Source organism: Spea bombifrons, chromosome 11 (genome assembly GCF_027358695.1).
Source record: "Spea bombifrons isolate aSpeBom1 chromosome 11, aSpeBom1.2.pri, whole genome shotgun sequence".
In the NCBI taxonomy this organism is placed as follows: Eukaryota; Metazoa; Chordata; class Amphibia; order Anura; family Pelobatidae; genus Spea; species Spea bombifrons.
In genome coordinates this window covers 2,975,537-2,994,103 of record NC_071097.1, presented here as the reverse complement: position 1 = coordinate 2,994,103, position 18,567 = coordinate 2,975,537, and the positions used below count along the sequence as shown (strand labels likewise).

At 43.4% G+C, this 18,567-nt stretch overlaps 2 protein-coding genes across 2 annotated transcripts; one reads left to right on the top strand and one right to left on the bottom strand.

Annotated features, from left to right (window-relative positions):
- The first annotated feature begins 48 nt into the window (after positions 1-48).
- On the top strand, positions 49-2,777 carry ZNF511 (zinc finger protein 511). The gene is made up of 6 exons (XM_053450635.1): positions 49-309; positions 544-617; positions 734-935; positions 1,629-1,753; positions 1,990-2,157; positions 2,689-2,777. Exons 1-6 carry the CDS (start codon positions 64-66, stop codon positions 2,756-2,758), a joined length of 885 nt encoding a protein of 294 aa, XP_053306610.1. The 5' UTR covers positions 49-63; the 3' UTR covers positions 2,759-2,777.
- A 9,365-nt stretch (positions 2,778-12,142) lies between these two features.
- LOC128468817 (homeobox protein MSX-2-like) lies at positions 12,143-17,653 on the bottom strand. Its single transcript, XM_053450638.1, has 2 exons — positions 17,055-17,653; positions 12,143-12,676 (listed from the first exon to the last, which is right to left on the bottom strand). Exons 1-2 carry the CDS (start codon positions 17,443-17,445, stop codon positions 12,261-12,263), a joined length of 807 nt encoding a protein of 268 aa, XP_053306613.1. The 5' UTR covers positions 17,446-17,653; the 3' UTR covers positions 12,143-12,260.
- Between the last annotated feature and the right edge of the window lie 914 nt (positions 17,654-18,567).

Genomic DNA, 18,567 nt, shown 5'->3' with positions numbered 1-18,567 from the left:
AAGGAAACAGTACGGCAAGCGGAGAGACCGGAAGTTCGCTACACTTGAGCCGCTGTCAGCCGAATGGGACGCACTGACGTCACTTGTTCTGCGCCACGGTCTCTCGTGGAACGCAAACAAGCCGGAAGGGATGAGAGTCCCACCGTCGACCTCATGGTTTCTTTGGAGTTCTTTTCGGCGCTGCCCGGTCCGTTTCCGGTGCTGAACCTAGCGGAGGTTCTGGTACTTCCCGTCGACAGGAAACGGGATGAGGCGGATACTTTCACCGCGAGGCGGGTCCGATTTGGCCGGGAACACGAGTTCTTTGAGGTGAAGAGGAATACATCTGGGTCTTCATGCACGGAAACTGTCAGGGTTTTTGTTTTTTAAGTAGTGCTCTGCGAGATAGAGCGGCAAACTCGGGACTGCACCAAGCGGGACAGTTGGGAGGAACGGGTTACCCCTGCAGCTTGGTTAACGGCTGTCGGTTGCTATGGCGACTGCCCTGCCCCATTTCGGTTGGTTTACGTTTTCCCTTCTTTTCTCGTTTTTTTTTTTGTACAGGACGGCGATATACACCGGCATCTCTACCTCCAGGGGGTGCTGACGAGCATCAGAGAAGTGGAAGAAAAACCCAAGTACGTCGGCTGGTCTCCTTCTGCCCGTCCCCCCATCCAGCCACCCCCCCCCCCCCCCCCGGTCCGTTCTACCATTGGCTGGTTTCCGGGGTTAATTGCCGCGGCTCTCTTTCTAGGGTGTCAGAATTCCGATGTCAGACCCCCGGCTGCTCTCAGCTCTTCGGCACGCTCGAGTCCTACGAGCGCCACTACAACGCCCTGCACCGGAACGTCTGCTCCGCGTGCAAGAGATCCTTCCCGTCGGCCCGGCTGCTGGACATCCACATCCTCGAGTGGCACGATTCGCTGTTCCAGGTCATGGCGGAGAAGACCAACATGGTACTTAATACCCTCTAGGGGGGCAAAAGCAGGGGCCACTTAATATATATATTGGGTTACTTAGAACAAATGCTGATGCCAAGCAAATCTCAGCGGATCAGACATTTTTTTTTCTTTTTTTATGAAGCATTTTTAGTATCTATGGCAACCCCGTCTGTCACATGACAACGAGGCGTTCCCCGAAGAAATAAATAAGAAAGGCTTGCATGGTTGAAGAGTAGAACAGCAACTTTCCTCTTCGTAGGAGGTGCCCGTGTGGCCACCTTAGTCGGTAGTGACGTGCCTTTCGCCCCCTGGGGTTAACGTCCGGGCTCTGTGGGGGCCACTCGAGTCTCCCTGCATTAAACTTGTCAAAAGGGTCTTCCCCTGAACTGGGGCCACAAGCTTGGAGCCATACAGCCATGTCTATCTAACATGTCTTTGTGTGCTGTAGCATTGACATTACCCTTCGCTAGGGCCAGCCGTGAAACAAACAGCCCCGGCTGTTATTCCTCCTCACCAAACTTTAGAGTAGGCGCCATGCCTTCCGGTAGGCGTCTCTCCCCCAACCCAGATTCACCCATCAGACTTCCAGATCGCGAATCGTGGCTCATCGCTCCAGTGTTTAAACTGACAGTGTTACGACACGGTGGCTCAAGAGCTTACAATCTATGCGTGCCGTAACTTGTTTTATATCCGGGCCCCTTGTCTCAGTACCAGTGCCTGGTGGAAGGATGCGCGGAGAAATTCAAGACGGGCAACGAGCGGAGAGATCACCTGATCGAGACTCACCTGTACCCTCCGGACTTCCGCTTCGACAGACCCAAGAAGGGCAAAAGGTAAATCCGTGCTTCCCGCGTGCGTTGGGGTCGAAGGGACGCTCCAGCCGCCGTACGCCCCTTTAATGTGTGTGATAGCTGCTCGGCCCCTGTGGCCCTCCTCGCGAATACATGGGCTGGGCTGGGCTGGGCATTTGCCCCTCCCCCTCTTTCCTGCCACCGATAGGCTGCATAAGCTGTCAATCAATGACCCAGTCCGCAGCAATCAGCGACGTAACGATAAGGGTTCTCCGCAGCAAACCAAAGCAGCAGAAGAGCCGGGTCCAAGAGCCGTCCATGGACCCTGGGCTCGGGGAGGAACCTCCGGAGGAATCCATGGAGATCGGCCCCTCTGTGGAAGGTGACGGGTCTTCGGATAAATGCAAAGGGGCCGCGGCTCCGTCAAACCACCGCGCCAAGCACAGGTAACTGTTTATTGTGAAGACGGGACTTCCAGGAGACCTCGACCGTGGGTGTGCGTGATGGATCCAGGCATGGTGGTTCCTCCATCCAGCATTCTGCTCTCATTGGTTAAGAGGTATGGATGTTGCCAACCAAACATTGGAGTTGGGACCTTGACCGTGGGGTGTGAGTGATGGATCCAGACATGGTGGTTCCAGCATCTCGTAAACAGCTGGGTTTTCATGCGCTGGAGTCTGCAGAGTTGGGACCCAGGAGGTCCCGGCTGTTTACGGGATGCTGCAACCACCATGTCTGGATCCATTAATCTTACCCAAGGTCCCAACATCCATACCTCTTAACCAATGAGAGCGAAACGAGTCATCAGATCTATTACTTCGTATCTTCTGTATCATCTTTGGCTAATTCTTCAATGAACAAATAAATACATAGACCAGGGGTGTCCGACCTGTGGCCCCCCAGCTGCTGCAGGACTACATTATATGTGTGTGTGTATATATTTATAAATACTATGTCTGACATGTATTTCTTTGAAGGGTCCCCCGTACCATATGCTTCGGTCACGGCTCCGTGCGAGGATTCAGACACGCCAGGAAGAATAAATAAACAAATTGCAGGAAAAAAAGGGAAGAATGTCCAAAAACCGCCTACTAAACGGCGCGCCGCCGGGGATTAGCGCTCGGCCGCTGACATGGGTATTTCCGCCTCGTTGCCAGTAGGTGGCGCTCGCCGGGTATTTGACCGCACATGGATTGTCGGGCCGGTACGGAGGCGAAGACGATTTTGTGCATTCCTCTTAATAAACACAATATTTATTATTATTTTCTTCTGTTTTGTTATTTTGTTGGGTTCGTCGGCGGGTCGGAAATGAGACCCCTTGTACGGCGCTCCTGAATCTGCCGGTGATACGCAAATCCATGCGGGAACGGACAACGTTCTTCCTCGCCATTCTAGAGGATAAATTCCCAACTATAGATGCCGGTCCGGACCCAAAATACCAAGTTTTTCCCTGCAGGGACCAACCAATGACCGGCGGCGTACATTCATAGAAATGCTTTGGTTGCCCCACGCGCTTCGCAGCCTGGGGGGTCCTGCAGATAAAGGACAGAGAGTATATAGAAGCCGCTCGCTGAACAAAGACAACGGAATAATCTTTTACATGCAACCTATTTATTAAACAGACATCCCCGCCGGTGACATTAATCTGTCGGAGCTTCCAGTCGTCGAGCCCGACGCGGTCACTCTGAATCTCCATCGCCGGCTCCGTCTTCCTCGTCCTCGGCCTCGCCGTTGGCGCCCATCAGTTTCTTCAGAGGGATTTTGTCTCTGTGTTTGTAGAACAAGTTCTTTAAGAAGCAGCCGCAGAGGCAGAGGCACACGAGAAGTACGGCCGCGCCGATCGTCACCCATTTGGCCAGGTTCTTGACGTCGATCTTGGGAGAGGACGTCTTCCCGGCGCTCGCTGACCGCGCCGTCTCTCCTGGTTCCTCGGGGCGGCCTTTACGCCGATCGAGAGGGAGGCGCATGGCGGCGACTTCAGACACCACCAGCAAGCAAAGCAAAAGCATCTTCAGCGAAGACATGTTTCTCCTCCAACGCACCAAATCCAAGTGCTGCTCTGGCCTTCTCCTCTGCAGTCACAAGCTCAGCCTTTGTGATGTCACTGTGGTGATGTCACCATGCCTGCACTAAGCCACAGCCGGCACCTGCTCAGCTGAACTCAAATAAACAAAATGCAGTTATTTTTCTTTACAATGTAATTTAGTTTTGGATTTTCTTTTAATCGAAAAGAGGAAAAAATCTACTTTCCATATCTTTTATCCTTCCTGAGAGGAAATAAAATAAAAGTCGCGCCTTCCCCGTTCTGATGTTTGGGAATCGTTGATATCGGATAAAATCCTTTATTTCCATAAAATAAACAGACCTTTTAAGACACGGCGCGCCTGAAGAAGGTGGCCCCGGAGGGGACAGATGGGGGGCCGTTACCCTGGGTCTGGCCTAGGGCAGCGCTAAAAATTAACGCGTCGCGCAGACCTCCACCGGCCGGCCCTGCTGGACACCAGGGAGTCTGGGGGTGCATTGGTAAGTCGGGGGGGGGGTCACTTCTAGAAAGCACAGTGGCATTTCAGGGGGGGCAGCGTGACACTTTTAAGGGGGTATAAAATATCTGGGGGGGCAGGTGGGCATTTCTAGGGGCCATAAAGCATATCTGGGAGGCATTAAGCATATCAGGGGTTATAAAGCATATCTGGGGGGCATATCTGTAAGTAAGGTGCATTATGAATTAAGGGGGGGGACCTTAAAACGGCTTTTGGTTTTCTGTCTGTATATAACACACGCTGACAAACTGTATAATAGACACCAATAATGTTACAATACATGATATTCCTGTGTATTAGATAAAATACTGTTTTACTGCTCCACTAATGTGCATTTTTTCATTAAAAATACATTTTACTTTGAAAAAAGCACCAAACTTTAAGGGTGCGGCCTATAATCGAGCCAATGCGGTTATATATATGTATTTATTATATGTGTATTTATTACGTCGGTTATTTCCGTTGGCTTTCACAGTCGGGGATATTTGTAGCGTCACAATAGTTTAAGAGGGAAACCGGCGCATTTAACCCTAACCTGGCTGCTTCTCATAACGGAAGTGTAATAGCCCCTGACAGACCTGCTCCGGAGTAGAGAAGGCAGCTGCTGGTCATCCCCTAAGCTTCAGGAACGTTCCTCCACGGTCGGAGTAGGAGACCCTACGGTGCCACCACGTATGAGATATATGGTTGGCTTATGGGTTCCACGATGCCGACCACAAATCACATTCATGGTCGGGATAATGACCTCTACCATTTCTGCTGGAAGGCTGTTCCACTTCTCTTCTCAGAAACTGTCTCTCCCCTTCGCTTAGAACGGCCGAGCCTCATTGGCCAGCGGCATTGCTTGCAGACAGAACGGACAGCTCGATGCTGGGTCCGCCGAGCCCCCAAGCGTAAGACGCCGTGGGAGCCAAAGAGAACCCAACGCAGGGGGTGAGAACGGAGAACAACCGGATCCACTAAAGGGTTAATAGTTCTTCTGAGCTGCTTATTTTACCAAACCCCGTCCCTCCCCCGAGGATCGTTACTATTCCCGTATCGCGCTGACTCGTGCGACCCCTTTGGCCCCAAAACCTTCTACGTATTGTATTGTTTGCTTTCTATAATATATCCTAAAATATATATGTTGTTTTTTTGTCGTTTTTCGTGCCCTACTCGCAAAACCGCTTAGATTTACCTTTCTCAACCCAGGCCCCCCGGCCCCCGCGGTCAGTGTATGAAACAGAGCAGCAGGATAGGCTCCATAGTATAAATGATTTAGTAGTTATAGCCCTGCTTGATATGTTCTGTACCCTTTCTGAGTATCTCCGGGGGGTTTCCATGTCGTTCCTCGTAGCAAACGGGGGGGGGGTATGTTGAAGGATAGGGGAGCCATGTTATTTGACTTGGTGGGGTCCTGGGGGGGTCAGATTACTACCAGGGCAGAGTTCTGCGGACCCTGAAGCGGATCCGAATACTTCCCGGCGGCCTTTGGACAGGTTTTTAGCTTTCTAGGAACCAGGGGCTGAATGTGGACATGCGGAGAGAGGTCTTCCAGGTCGTGCGTTTCCTCCATGGGGGGTTCTTTGAAGGCTCGGGGTCACTGAGGTTTGGAGGTAGGGCTCTCCTGCCTCGATGGTGCGTTACCTGTATGTATTCCATTGCTGTTTTTACCTTTTCCCTGCTAGGTCTGAGGGTCTTACCAACTAAATAGCGAGCGGCTACCAGACATACCGGTAACCTTCTGCTCTTCTCTCTTTTTCATATATATATAATTTTGATCTTATTTATTTTGACCTAAATGGGAACGATCTCTCCTTTATCGTTAAGCTGCCGACCGCCGTTCGTTGGTCCAGGTAGTCTTTGTGAGGAGGAGAGGAGGAGAAGTGAGAGAACGTCCCAGAGCCTGATAAAGTAAAACTTAACTTAAAATAAATAGGACCAAGACGACAGAATAATCTTATACAAGCAACCTATTTATTAAACAGACATCCCCGCCGGTGACATTAATCTGTCGGAGCTTCCAGTCGTCGAGCCCGACGCGGTCACTCTGAATCTCCATCGCCGGCTCCGTCTTCCTCGTCCTCGGCCTCGCCGTTGGCGCCCATCAGTTTCTTCAGAGGGATTTTGTCTCTGTGTTTGTAGAACAAGTTCTTTAAGAAGCAGACGCAGAGGCAGAGGCACACGAGAAGTACGGCCGCGCCGATCGTCACCCATTTGGCCAGGTTCTTGACGTCGATCTTGGGAGAGGACGTCTTCCCGGCGCTCGCTGACCGCGCCGTCTCTCCTGGTTCCTCGGGGCGGCCTTTACGCCGATCGAGAGGGAGGCGCATGGCGGCGACTTCAGACACCACCAGCAAGCAAAGCAAAAGCATCTTCAGCGAAGACATGTTTCTCCTCCAACGCATCAAATCCAAGTGCTGCTCTGGCCTTCTCCTCTGCAGTCACAAGCTCAGCCTTTGTGATGTCACTGTGGTGATGTCACCATGCCTGCACTAAGCCACAGCCGGCACCTGCTCAGCTGAACTCAAATAAACAAAATGCAGTTATTTTTCTTTACAATGTAGTTTAGTTTTTGGTTTTCTTTTAATCGGAAAGAGGAAAAAATCTACTTTCCATATCTTTTATCCTTCCTGAGAGGAAATAAAATAAAAGTCGCGCCTTCCCCGTTCTGATGTTTGGGAATCGTTGATATCGGATAAAATCCTTTATTTCCATTAAATAAACAGACCTTTTAAGACACGGCGCGCCTGAAGAAGGTGGCCCCCGGAGGGGACAGATGGGGGGCCGTTACCCTGGGTCTGGCCTAGGGCAGCGCCAAAAATTAACGCGTCGCGCAGACCTCCACCGGCCGGCCCTGCTGGACACCAGGGAGTCTGGGGGTGCATTGGTATGTCGGGGGGGGGTCACTTCTAGAAAGCAGAGTGGCATTTCAGGGGGGGCAGCGTGACACTTTTAAGGGGGTATAAAACATATCTGGGGGGGCAGGTGGGCATTTCTAGGGGCCATAAAGCATATCTGGGAGGCATAAAGCATATCAGGGGTTATAAAGCATATCTGGGGGGCATATCTGTAAGTAAGGTGCATTATGAATTAAGGGGTGGGACCTTAAAACGGCTTTTGGTTTTCTGTCTGTATATAACACACGCTGACAAACTGTATAATAGACACCAATAATGTTACAATACATGATATTCCTGTGTATTAGATAAAATACTGTTTTACTGCTCCACTAATGTGCATTTTTTCATTAAAAATACATTTTACTTTGAAAAAAGCACCAAACTTTAAGGGTGCGGCCTATAATCGAGCCAATGCGGTTATATATATGTATTTATTTATTATATATGCCGGTATATATATGTATTTATTATATAAGTATATGTATTTATTATATATATATATGTGTGTATTTATTTATTATATATGCCGGTATATATATGTATTTATTATATAAGTATATGTATTTATTATATATATATATGTGTGTATTTATTTATTATATATGCCAGTATATATATGTATTTATTTGTTAAATATACCGGTATATATATGTGTATTTATTTATTATATATATATATGTATTTATTATATATATGTGTGTATTTATTTGTTATATATACCGGTATATATATGTATTTATTATATATATATGTATTTATTATATGTGTATTTATTACGTCGGTTATTTCCGTTGGTTTTCACAGTTGGGGATATTTGTAGCGTCACAATAGTTTAAGAGGGAAGCCGGCGCATTTAACCCTAACCTGGCTGCTTCTCCATAACGGAAGTGTAATAGCCCCTGACAGACCTGCTCCGGAGTAGAGAAGGCGGCTGCTGGTCATCCCCTAAGCTTCAGGAACGTTCCTCCACGGTCAGAGTAGGAGATCCCCTACGGTGCCACCACGTATGAGATATATGGTTGGCTTATGGGTTCCACGATGCCGACCACAAATCACATTCATGGTCGGGATAATGACCTCTACCATTTCTGCTGGAAGGCTGTTCCACTTCTCTTCTCAGAAACTGTCTCTCCCCTTCGCTTAGAACGGCCGAGCCTCATTGGTCAGCCGCATAGCTTGCTGACCGAACGGACAGCTCGATGCTGGGTCCGCCGAGCCCCCAAGCGTAAGACGCCGTGGGAGCCAAAGAGAACCCAACGCAGGGGGTGAGAACGGAGAACAACCGGATTCACTAAAGGGTTAATAGTTCTTCTGAGCTGCTTATTTTACCAAACCCCGTCCCTCCCCCGAGGATCGTTACTATTCCCGTATCGCGCTGACTCGTGCGACCCCTTTGGCCCCAAAACCCTCTACGTATTGTATTGTTTGCTTTCTATAATATATCCTAAAATATATATGTTGTTTTTTTTGACGTTTTTGGTGTCCTACTCGCAAAACCGCTTAGATTTACCTTTCTCAACCCAGGCCCCCCGGCCCCCGCGGTCAGTGTATGAAACAGAGCAGCAGGATAGGCTCCATAGTATAAATGATTTAGTAGTTATAGCCCTGCTTGATATGTTCTGTACCCTTTCCGAGTATCTCCAGGGGGGTTCCATGTCGTTCCTCGTAGCAAACAGGGTGGGGTGGGTTGTCGAAGGATAGGGGAGCCATGTTTCTTGACTCGGTGGGGTCCTGGGGGGGTCAGACTACTACCAGGGCAGAGTTCTACGGACCCTGAAGCGGATCCGAATACTTCCCGGCGGCCTTAGGACAGGTTTTCAGCTTTCTAGGAACCAGGGGCTGAATGTGGACATGCGGAGAGAGGTCTTCCAGGTCGTGCGTTTCCTCCATGGGGGGTTCTTTGAAGGCTCGGGGTCACGGAGGTTTGGAGGTAGGGCTCTCCTGCCTCGATGGCGCGTTACCTGTATGTATTCCATTGCTGTTTTTACCTTTTCCCTGCTTGGTCTGAGGGTCTTACCAACTAAATAGCGAGCGGCTACCAGACATACCGGTAACCTTCTGCTCTTCTCTCTTTTTCATATATATATAATTTTGATCTTATTTATTTTGACCTAAATGGGAACGATCTCTCCTTTATCGTTAAGCTGCCGACCGCCGTTCGTTGGTCCAGGTAGCCTTTGTGAGGAGGAGAGGAGGAGAAGTGAGAGAACGTCCCAGAACCCGATAAAGTAAAACTTAACTTAAAATAAATAGGACCAAGACGAGGAAATAATTTTACATGCAACCTATTTATTAAACAGACATCCCCGCCGGTGACATTAATCTGTCGGAGCTTCCAGTCGTCGAGCCCGACGCGGTCACTCTGAATCTCCATCGCCGGCTCCGTCTTCCTCGTCCCCGGCCTCGCCGTTGGCGCCCATCAGTTTCTTCAGAGGGATTTTGTCTCTGTATTTGTAGAACAAGTTCTTTAAGAAGCAGCCGCAGAGGCAGAGGCACACGAGAAGTACGGCCGCGCCGATCGTCACCCATTTGGCCAGGTTCTTGACGTCGATCTTGGGAGAGGACGTCTTCCCGGCGCTCGCTGACCGCGCCGTCTCTCCTGGTTCCTCGGGGCGGCCTTTACGCCGATCGAGAGGGAGGCGCATGGCGGCGACTTCAGACACCACCAGCAAGCAAAGCAAAAGCATCTTCAGTGAAGACATGTTTCTCCTCCAACGCATCAAATCCAAGTGCTGCTCTGGCCTTCTCCTCTGCAGTCACAAGCTCAGCCTTTGTGATGTCACTGTGATGATGTCACCATGCCTGCACTAAGCCACAGCCGGCACCTGCTCAGCTGAACTCAAATAAACAAAATGCAGTTATTTTTCTTTACAATGTAATTTAGTTTTGGTTTTTCTTTGAATCAAAAAGAGGAAAAAATATACTTTCCATATCTTTTATCCTTCCTGAGAGGAAATAAAATAAAAGTCGCGCCTTCCCCGTTCCGATGTTTGGGAATCGTTGATATCGGATAAAATCCTTTATTTCCATAAAATAAACAGACCTTTTAAGACACGGCGCGCCTGAAGAAGGTGGCCCCCGGAGGGGACAGATGGGGGGCCGTTACCCTGGGTCTGGCCTAGGCCAGCGCCAAATCTAAACGCGTCGCGCAGACATCCACCGGCCGGCCCTGCTGGACTCCAGGGAGTCTGGGGGTGCATTGGTAAGTAGGGGGGTCACTTCTAGAAAGCAGAGTGGCATTTCAGGGGGGGCAGCGTGACACTTTTAGGGAGCATAAAGCATATCGGGGGGGCAGGTGGTTTTAGGGGCCATAAAGCATATCTGGGGGCAGCGTGACACTTCAGGGGGGCATAAAGCATATCTGGGGGGGCATTAAGCATATCAGGGGTTATAAAGCATATCTGAGGGGCATATCTGTAAGTAAGGTGCATTATGAATTAAGGGGGGGGACCTTAAAACGGCTTTTGGTTTTCTGTCTGTATATAACATACGCTGACAAACTGTATAATAGACACCAATAATGTTACAATACATGATATTCCTGTGTATTAGATAAAATACTGTTTTACCGCTCCACTAATGTGCATTTTTTCTTTAAAAATACATTTTTCTTTTAAAAAAGCACCAAACGTTAAGGGTGCGGCCTATAATCGAGCCAATGCGGTTATATATATGTATTTATAATGTATTTATTGCATCCGTTATTTCTGTTGGCTTTCAAATGGTCGGGATAATGACCTCTACCTCTACCATTTCCGCTGGAAGGCTGTTCCCCTTATCTTCCCTGAAACTGTCTCTCCTAAGAGAGCCAAGCTTGTGGTTTTATCGTTCTTCCCAAGCAAGAATCCGTTACTTGACAATTTATATCACATCGATAATTGCCTTAAGATTTTTATTGACCGCTCTGTACAGAATAACGAGGGTAACCCAGTCTCTCTTTATACAAAGTTCTCTACAAACGGAGCCGCGAAGGACAAACATATGACTTCATATGTGGGGGGGGAGTTATGGGATTTATATTAGAATTCGCAAAGAAATCGCCCAAATCCATCTTTCGGTGGTCCTTTGCAGTCTCGGGGTACAGTCAGAGGTAGCGAAAATGGGCATTATAGGCTTTGTATTGTGGTACATGCCAACTTTCTCCCAACAGGTCCTGGGCAATCCCAACCCCAGAGATTACAAGACGGCTGCCGACCGTCCCGGCAAACGTATTTGAGATCTAGATTCGATAAGGCACTGTGCATGGGTAATAAAAAGAACGGGTGGACGATGGGGGTCTATGACATCATGGAACTACCTGAAGATCAAAGACTTGATCTTGGGCAGATAGTGAAAGTTCTTTACACCATAAATATGTATAAATTGAGCTGAAACATGGAAGATTTTGGATGTAACGGAGTTAGACTCTTCATGGAGTCCACGTTGACCTCAGTTGAGGCCCAGGAACTTCTATAGACTTCCTACAGAACTAAAGAGGGTCCCATCTCATAGGATGGGTCTAGCCAACGTCCAACATTCCAAGAGTATACTTTCTTCCTTCTCCGTCTGTAACTCGATTATATGAATAAAGCTTTAAAGTGTGTCCCAGGATATAATTTTTTTTTAAATCTGGTAATTTTCAGTAAAATTATTTTGTGACCGTAATAACGACAATTTACGGTGAAAATTACAGAATGTTGATTTGTGAAGCGTATGGGTGGAACGAGGTCTACAGAAACTGCTCCGAAGGTGGTCAGGAAGACCATCGGAAGATCTACAAGGCTTTTATTATTAATATTATTATTATTGCATGAAGTGTTTCATCTATACATTCATAAGGCACGCTCAAGCGCTTGGACATTCCGATTCTGAGGCTCCTGATACGTAGAACCCTCTTAAGTGGCCGTCTTCTGAGGTTCCTCTCCAATTGAGTCGTCTCCAACCACGACTTGACCCGGGTTCTTAAACCCTCGCCAGTTCGTTAGCCAGCAGCCAACTTAGGTAGCAGAACATATTTTCAGGTAGTAGATATTGAGTCTTAATCCCGTATCTCCTACTTGTCGGAATTGGGATGCTCCCAAGTTTTCTGAGGAGGATTTAGGTCCCATCCCAACCCAGTTACAACAGGGTACAGATAGTCCCGAGTCTTTATGACAGGTAGTACATTCCGTATGTCACAGGTGATGCGAACAGTCCAGGCATGGGTAGGGCAGATCTCTGGAAGGTATTAGGTGGCCCATACGATGGTACAGACCCCAACTGGGCGCTCAGGGGGAAGGGAAGGGCAAAAGACGGTAGCAACGGCTTGGCGGCCAGTTTCAATTTCTCCAGTTCGGCCTCCTGAAGCCGCTTTGCTTTGGCTCTTCTGTTCTGAAACCAGATCTTCACCTGGGTCTCTGTGAGGTTCAGTGAACTGGAGAACTCCGCTCTCTCTGCTATGGACAAATACTGTTTCTGTCTGAACTTCCTTTCGAGGGCTAGAAGCTGAGAGGTGGTGAAGGGGGTCCGGGGCTTCCTGTTATTTTTGTGCTTCCTCAGGGTACACGGAGGAGGACTGGGTTGTCCTAGAAAGAAAAGGAAAACACATTGTGAGACACATTGATCATCATCATCATTTTCAATGGCAGCACTGGAGAGTTAATACATCCAATAAACCTCAAGGAATTCTTACAATACATATCATTTTGATCTCGTTGATATTTGTTTCTTTTAATCTCAACGTCGATTAAGTTTTCTCTCACCTATTGCTAAGTTGCTGGTTGATGTTCTTCAGGCAGCCTTTGAAAAAGGATGAGGGAGAAGAAGAGAGAGAACTTCAAGGTTGGATCTCGATTAAAGTCTACAGAAGGAAATTCCCAATCCTTCATCAAGTAAAACGTAACTTTTAATATCTAGCTTTTACAGTTAATTCGTTGTTATCATCATTCTCCACTTCAGCACAGAAACCCTGTGGCCAGAGGGTCAAAATCCCCCCCCCCCCGTAAACTACTACAGCTTTCCAGGCCTCCACGTCGGACCTCGAGAGTGTATAGAAGCCCCCTGCTGAACGAAAGAGAAAATAAGGCCGCCATTGTTGGCAGTCATGTGATATTTTGGATGACTTTCCCTACTTGAACGCCACAGTGAGCTGATGCTTTATGGCGATGCTAATGAAGTCCATCCCTCCATAGACTTTCATTAGTCAGAGAGTCTGATGGGTGATTAAGACTGAGCCATTCTATTGTTCCCCACAGGCAGTATGATGAGGAGTCAGGTAGATTGGGGGTCAGATAACAGAGCGAGAATCATACAAATGGCTGATATGCAGCTGGCTGAAAACATTATACGATGGGGCAAAAACTAAAATTGGGGCAAAAACTAGAACTGGGACAAAAAAAGAAAACAGGGGAATATTTAAAAAAAAGTAATACATTTTAAAAATTCAATAGAAATATCCCTGAATCCAAAAATGGCTATTGTATCCCTGGGACGCTACCCCACAGAGGTTTCTTTAAGGGGCTACATAGTAGGAGATCGCAGGAGGGAGAAACGAAATTATTTTAAGCAGTAGGCTATATAAGCAAAAGAAAAATTCAACAGGATGGGGAAAAAAAAGTTTTTTAGATTATTTTTTAAAATTCTTAATTCATTTTCTGTCCAATGATAGAGAGCGAGGAGCGACTCGGGACTAAGCCCCCCCATGAATAGCGTGGGGGGGGATCCCTTTTCTTTTCCATTCTGCATGTTACTTTTTACCAACCCTGGTAATGCTTGAAAATGTTATTTCTACAACAAATAATAATTTCCTCTTTCCCAAAATATTAAATTTAATTTTAAAATATAAAAAAAATCAAATAATTAACCCTTGGAAGAAGTTATGATTCTACGCGCTCGTGTTGTTTACGACTTAATACGCTTTTTTTTTTTTTTTTTTTTAAGGAGCGTGTTACAAATTTTGCGTTTCCAGGCCACGAGATCAAAGTAAAAATTTGGGACCCCGGGTTATGAACTGGATACAGGCCGGTGGGATCTGGAAGATAAGGACGGGCAGAAACGCATTTTTCTTTTTCAAAGCACTTTTATGCAACAGAGAACAGCATGAAGCAGAGAGAATTGATTGTGGAAGATTCATGTGGTGTTCTTCAAGGCCTCAAACGCACCCGCCCTGCCCCAAACTCCAGAACTCCTATTAAAGTTTGCTCTGTTGAATAGTTTTATTATATATATATATATATATATATATATATATATATATATATAATAAATATAATAAGTATAATACATATAATATATATATAATATAAACAAAACATATATATATATATATAAAATAAAAATAATTATGATCTCTAATATAATATATAATATAAAAAATTATGTTCTAAATAATAATAATAATAATAATGATAATAATAATGCTTTTATATAATGTAAAATAAAAATATAAAAAATAATGTTCTAAATAATAATAATAATGATAATAATAATGCTTTTATATAATGTAAAATAAAAATATAAAAAATAATTATTTTTTATTTAATATATAATATAAAAAATAAAATAATTTTTCACTATTCTAAATAATATATAATATAAAAAAATAATATTTTAAATAATAATAATAATAATAAAAATAATACTGTTTTTATATTTTATATTATATAAAAAAATAATAAAATAATAATAATGACTTTTTTTTTTCAGGTTCACGGTTACAACCTGCTACAAAGACTTCAAAATCTATTTAATCCCTTGACCTTTAGTAATCCTCAACAGTACAACTTGTTTATCCAATACCGTGTCTAAATTCCCTCTACGGGGATACCATTATTGGGGCCAAACATTGGAGAATTAACCTTTACCCTTTTTGCGCTATAATGAAAAAATTCCCAAGGTATTTTTGCACTAATGGGCCAAAATTTATGAGACGTGTAAAATACTCTGGTGTGTTTTCTTTTTTTTTTTCAATAAAGTTTTTTTTTTGTTTTGCTATTGAACACATACATTATTTTTTTGCAGTTTTAGGAAATTATTATTTTTTTTTTTTACAAAACATATTTTTTTTATAATAATATATTTTCAATGTTATAATAATAACTAGAATAATATATACATAGCTATATACACACACACATACCCCCCCACACACACATATACATACCCACACACATGTGTATATATATATAATGTATAGAATTATTATTATCTTCCATATTTATATAAATGTATATAACTTTGAAAGTGCCCTTTAAAATATACAGGGGAATATATTTTATGGTATATTTTGTTTTTAATTCAGATTTTAATGACAGTTTTGGGGGTAAAATGTAGTAAATATACTTAAAACAAAATATTGCATAAAGTTTATCAAATGTAGACTGTATATAAATATATCTATCTATCTATATATATATATAGATATAGATATATATATAATGCACACACATAATGGCCTTTTGTTTAAAGGGAAGGGAATTAAATATTCAGAGAGGGGGGGTATCTTTTGATCTTAAATTGAATTATCTCAACTGCAAAACATTTTTTCCTTTCATACAATAAGAGTCAAGAGATTCTGTGTGCAGTTTTCCAAACAAAGACATTAATTCAGTTTCAACTTTGCCCCCTCCTTGTACAAAAGTGAAAAATAGGACATAAAAGAGATTTTTTTTTAGATGGTGTACCCTGTTAACTCCTTCACCTCCCAAACTCCTCCTAATATTTGTTGAGGGGGGAAAAAAAAAAAAAAATATATATATATATATATATATATATTTTACTACCTTTTCTCAGTTTACTTTTTTTAATATATATTTATATATTATTATATATTATATTATATATTATTATTTATTATATTATATATATATATATATTTTTTAATATATATTTATATATTATTATATATTATATTATATATTATTATTTATTATATTATATATATATATTTTTTTTTTACTTTTTTAATATATATTTATATATTATTATATATTATATTATATATTATTATTATATTATATATATATTATATATATATTATTTTAAGTTAATAGTTTTAATTAAATGTTTATCAGACAATATTTAGAGTGATTTAGACCTAAACCTAAGATAAGTATGTTCATTTCTACAAATATAAATAGTTATATAATAGTAAATAATATATTAAACATATTAAGGGAAATAAACTATTACTTTTTGTGAATTGCCAAACTGTACTGAACAAAATGAATATGAAAAAGAATAAAAAAAAAGATAAATATATTCTGCAAGATCCGATATATCCTTCCACAATGTGTATACAGTCAATAAAAAATCAACATTTATCAGACTGAAAATAATGTAAAAAATATTTTTTTTAGAAACATCACAAAATCGGTATAGTTTAAATATAATTCAAGCACAAAAATATATATCATCATCAAAAAAAAAAAAAAGACTATTTAGTAACATTTTATGTCTTTAGCTATTTCCCCCTAAAGCTAATAATTAGTCGGAAGCAAAAAACACACAAGAATTGAGTTTATTGACTCAAAATGAAGTTATATTTGAAGGAGTTACAATTTATCTCTTTAGTTCTGATGCCCCCACGGTCATAGCTTTGTGTACCCTCCTTGGATTAGTTCATGTGAAATAGTAAAGGTAACATAATAATAATAATAATAAATTATTATTATTTTTGCTATATATAATTAAATACAAAATACAATTTTTTTTCAATATTTTTGTTACTGTAATTATAAATATATATATATATTTAAATTATATTTTAAATGTATGATTTGAGCTAATAGTAGGTCACTCAACAATTATACTTTATTATTATTATTATTATTAGTGCTTGCTTTAATATTTATATTATTATATATATATATATATATAAGCTTTTGGAATGCTTAAAGCCATAGGGTTAGGTAGGTAGCTACCCCTAACTTGGCCCAGATAGTCCCACTTCGTTGTTCTACTTACTTGGAGGTGAGGAGTAGGGGGGACTCTGGTACCAGGAGCCTCCATCCTTTTCTCCCAGGCTGTTGGGGTCTTGTTTGCACTTTTCTGCTAATGGAGGGAGTCCTTCCAGTGGTGGGAATGTTTTATCTGCACTGGGAGAACTGGGATGAAGAGAGGGCTGCTTTATATCTGCTGGGCTCCCACTTTGTGGTGGTGGTGGTGGTATCTTGGCTGGCTTCCTTTCTGAGATCAAGGATTCCACACTGAAGGTCAAGGCTGGAGACTTCCAGCCGCTGGTCACTTCTGGAGTGCTGGCCAAAGGCAACTCTGTCTTGCTGGCCTCTGGTTGTCTAGGATTTGGTCCTGGGGACCCTTCATGGTCAGGATTCATGGTCTGGGGATAGGGGGCCATATAATGAGTCCTTTTTGTGGTGGACACCAATGAGCCCAAGCAAAAGAGGAGCTGTCCTTGGTCTCTGGAGACGATGTCCAAGGTAAAAAAAAAAAGAAGAATCCCCTCCTTAACCTAGAGGGGCTTCCTCTGTAGTTTTAGGTGGTCCACAGCTGTCTAGGTGTCCATGTGAAGGTGTGGTGGCCAGTTTCCAGACAAATCGAACCAAAAACCAAGTCAGAGGAGAGCAGACATCCCAGGAGAAGCTCCCAGTCTCTGGACTCTGGAGAAGAAAGAGGAGGTGGAGTAGAGGATGAAAGAGGAGGAGGAGGAGGGCGTCCTGCCTGTCCTCTGCTCTCTCACTCCACTTCACACCTCATAAACTCCTGTTATTTTCCTTTTATTACACCGCTTTCCAATCACAAGGGCAGAACCCCCCTTCATTACGTCACAGCGGGTCCCTCTGATTGGCCCAAATGACCCCCTAAAATGCATCAAATTGGAATTAGAAGGGGGAATTAGAAGTTCATGAAATAACTGTTTGCTTTACAGGCTGCTCAGCCAGGGGCTTTGTAACTGCAATGAATCAGCTGGAAGCCCCATAAAAGAATCCTAATCTCCTCTGTAGCCCCCCCCTGTGACTGTGGACATTTCTTCTACACTATGGGTCATACCTTGGTTTCCACCAAATGATGCCATCAAGGAGCCCTACATGTAACCAAAAAACAACCCCTGATCAGTGATCAGGATTCTCTACACCATCATTTACCGCAAATAATTTAAAAAAAACTTTAAAGCCACCAAGGGGTTAACCTCAAAACTGAAGGTTTAAAAAAAAACAAAAAAAAAACAAAAAACTTTTAAAAAAAGCTTTTAAAAAATAAAATAAAAATACAGGTGATTGAAAAGAGGGGAAAAAGAGTACTAGAACCTTAGATTAGATTGTCAGCTCAGAGGACCAGAATGCATTTCCTTTGTTGCTAAAAAAAATAATACTTTTTTGCATGGGTTTTTAGATTAGATTGTCAGCTCAGAGGTCCAGGAATCCTCCCTCTTCTTTTTTTAATGTCACAGAAAGCTTAGGGTTAACTATTTAGTGCCTGGCTACTTCCTGGACAACCCTGCATGCTTTCACAGCAAGGT

Excerpts from the sequence above, each read along its gene's own strand:
- ZNF511 (XM_053450635.1), top strand. The coding sequence starts at position 64 with ATGGGACGCACTGACGTCACTTGTTCTGCGCCACGGTCTCTCGTGGAA. Across the intron at positions 618-733 it reads GAAGTGGAAGAAAAACCCAA|GGTGTCAGAATTCCGATGTC; the intron begins GTACGTCGGCTG and ends CTCTCTTTCTAG. Across the intron at positions 1,754-1,989 it reads AGACCCAAGAAGGGCAAAAG|CAAACCAAAGCAGCAGAAGA; the intron begins GTAAATCCGTGC and ends GGTTCTCCGCAG.
- LOC128468817 (XM_053450638.1), bottom strand. The coding sequence starts at position 17,445 with ATGGCCCCCTATCCCCAGACCATGAATCCTGACCATGAAGGGTCCCCA. Across the intron at positions 12,677-17,054 it reads CCCCTACTCCTCACCTCCAA|GACAACCCAGTCCTCCTCCG; the intron begins GTAAGTAGAACA and ends TTTTCTTTCTAG.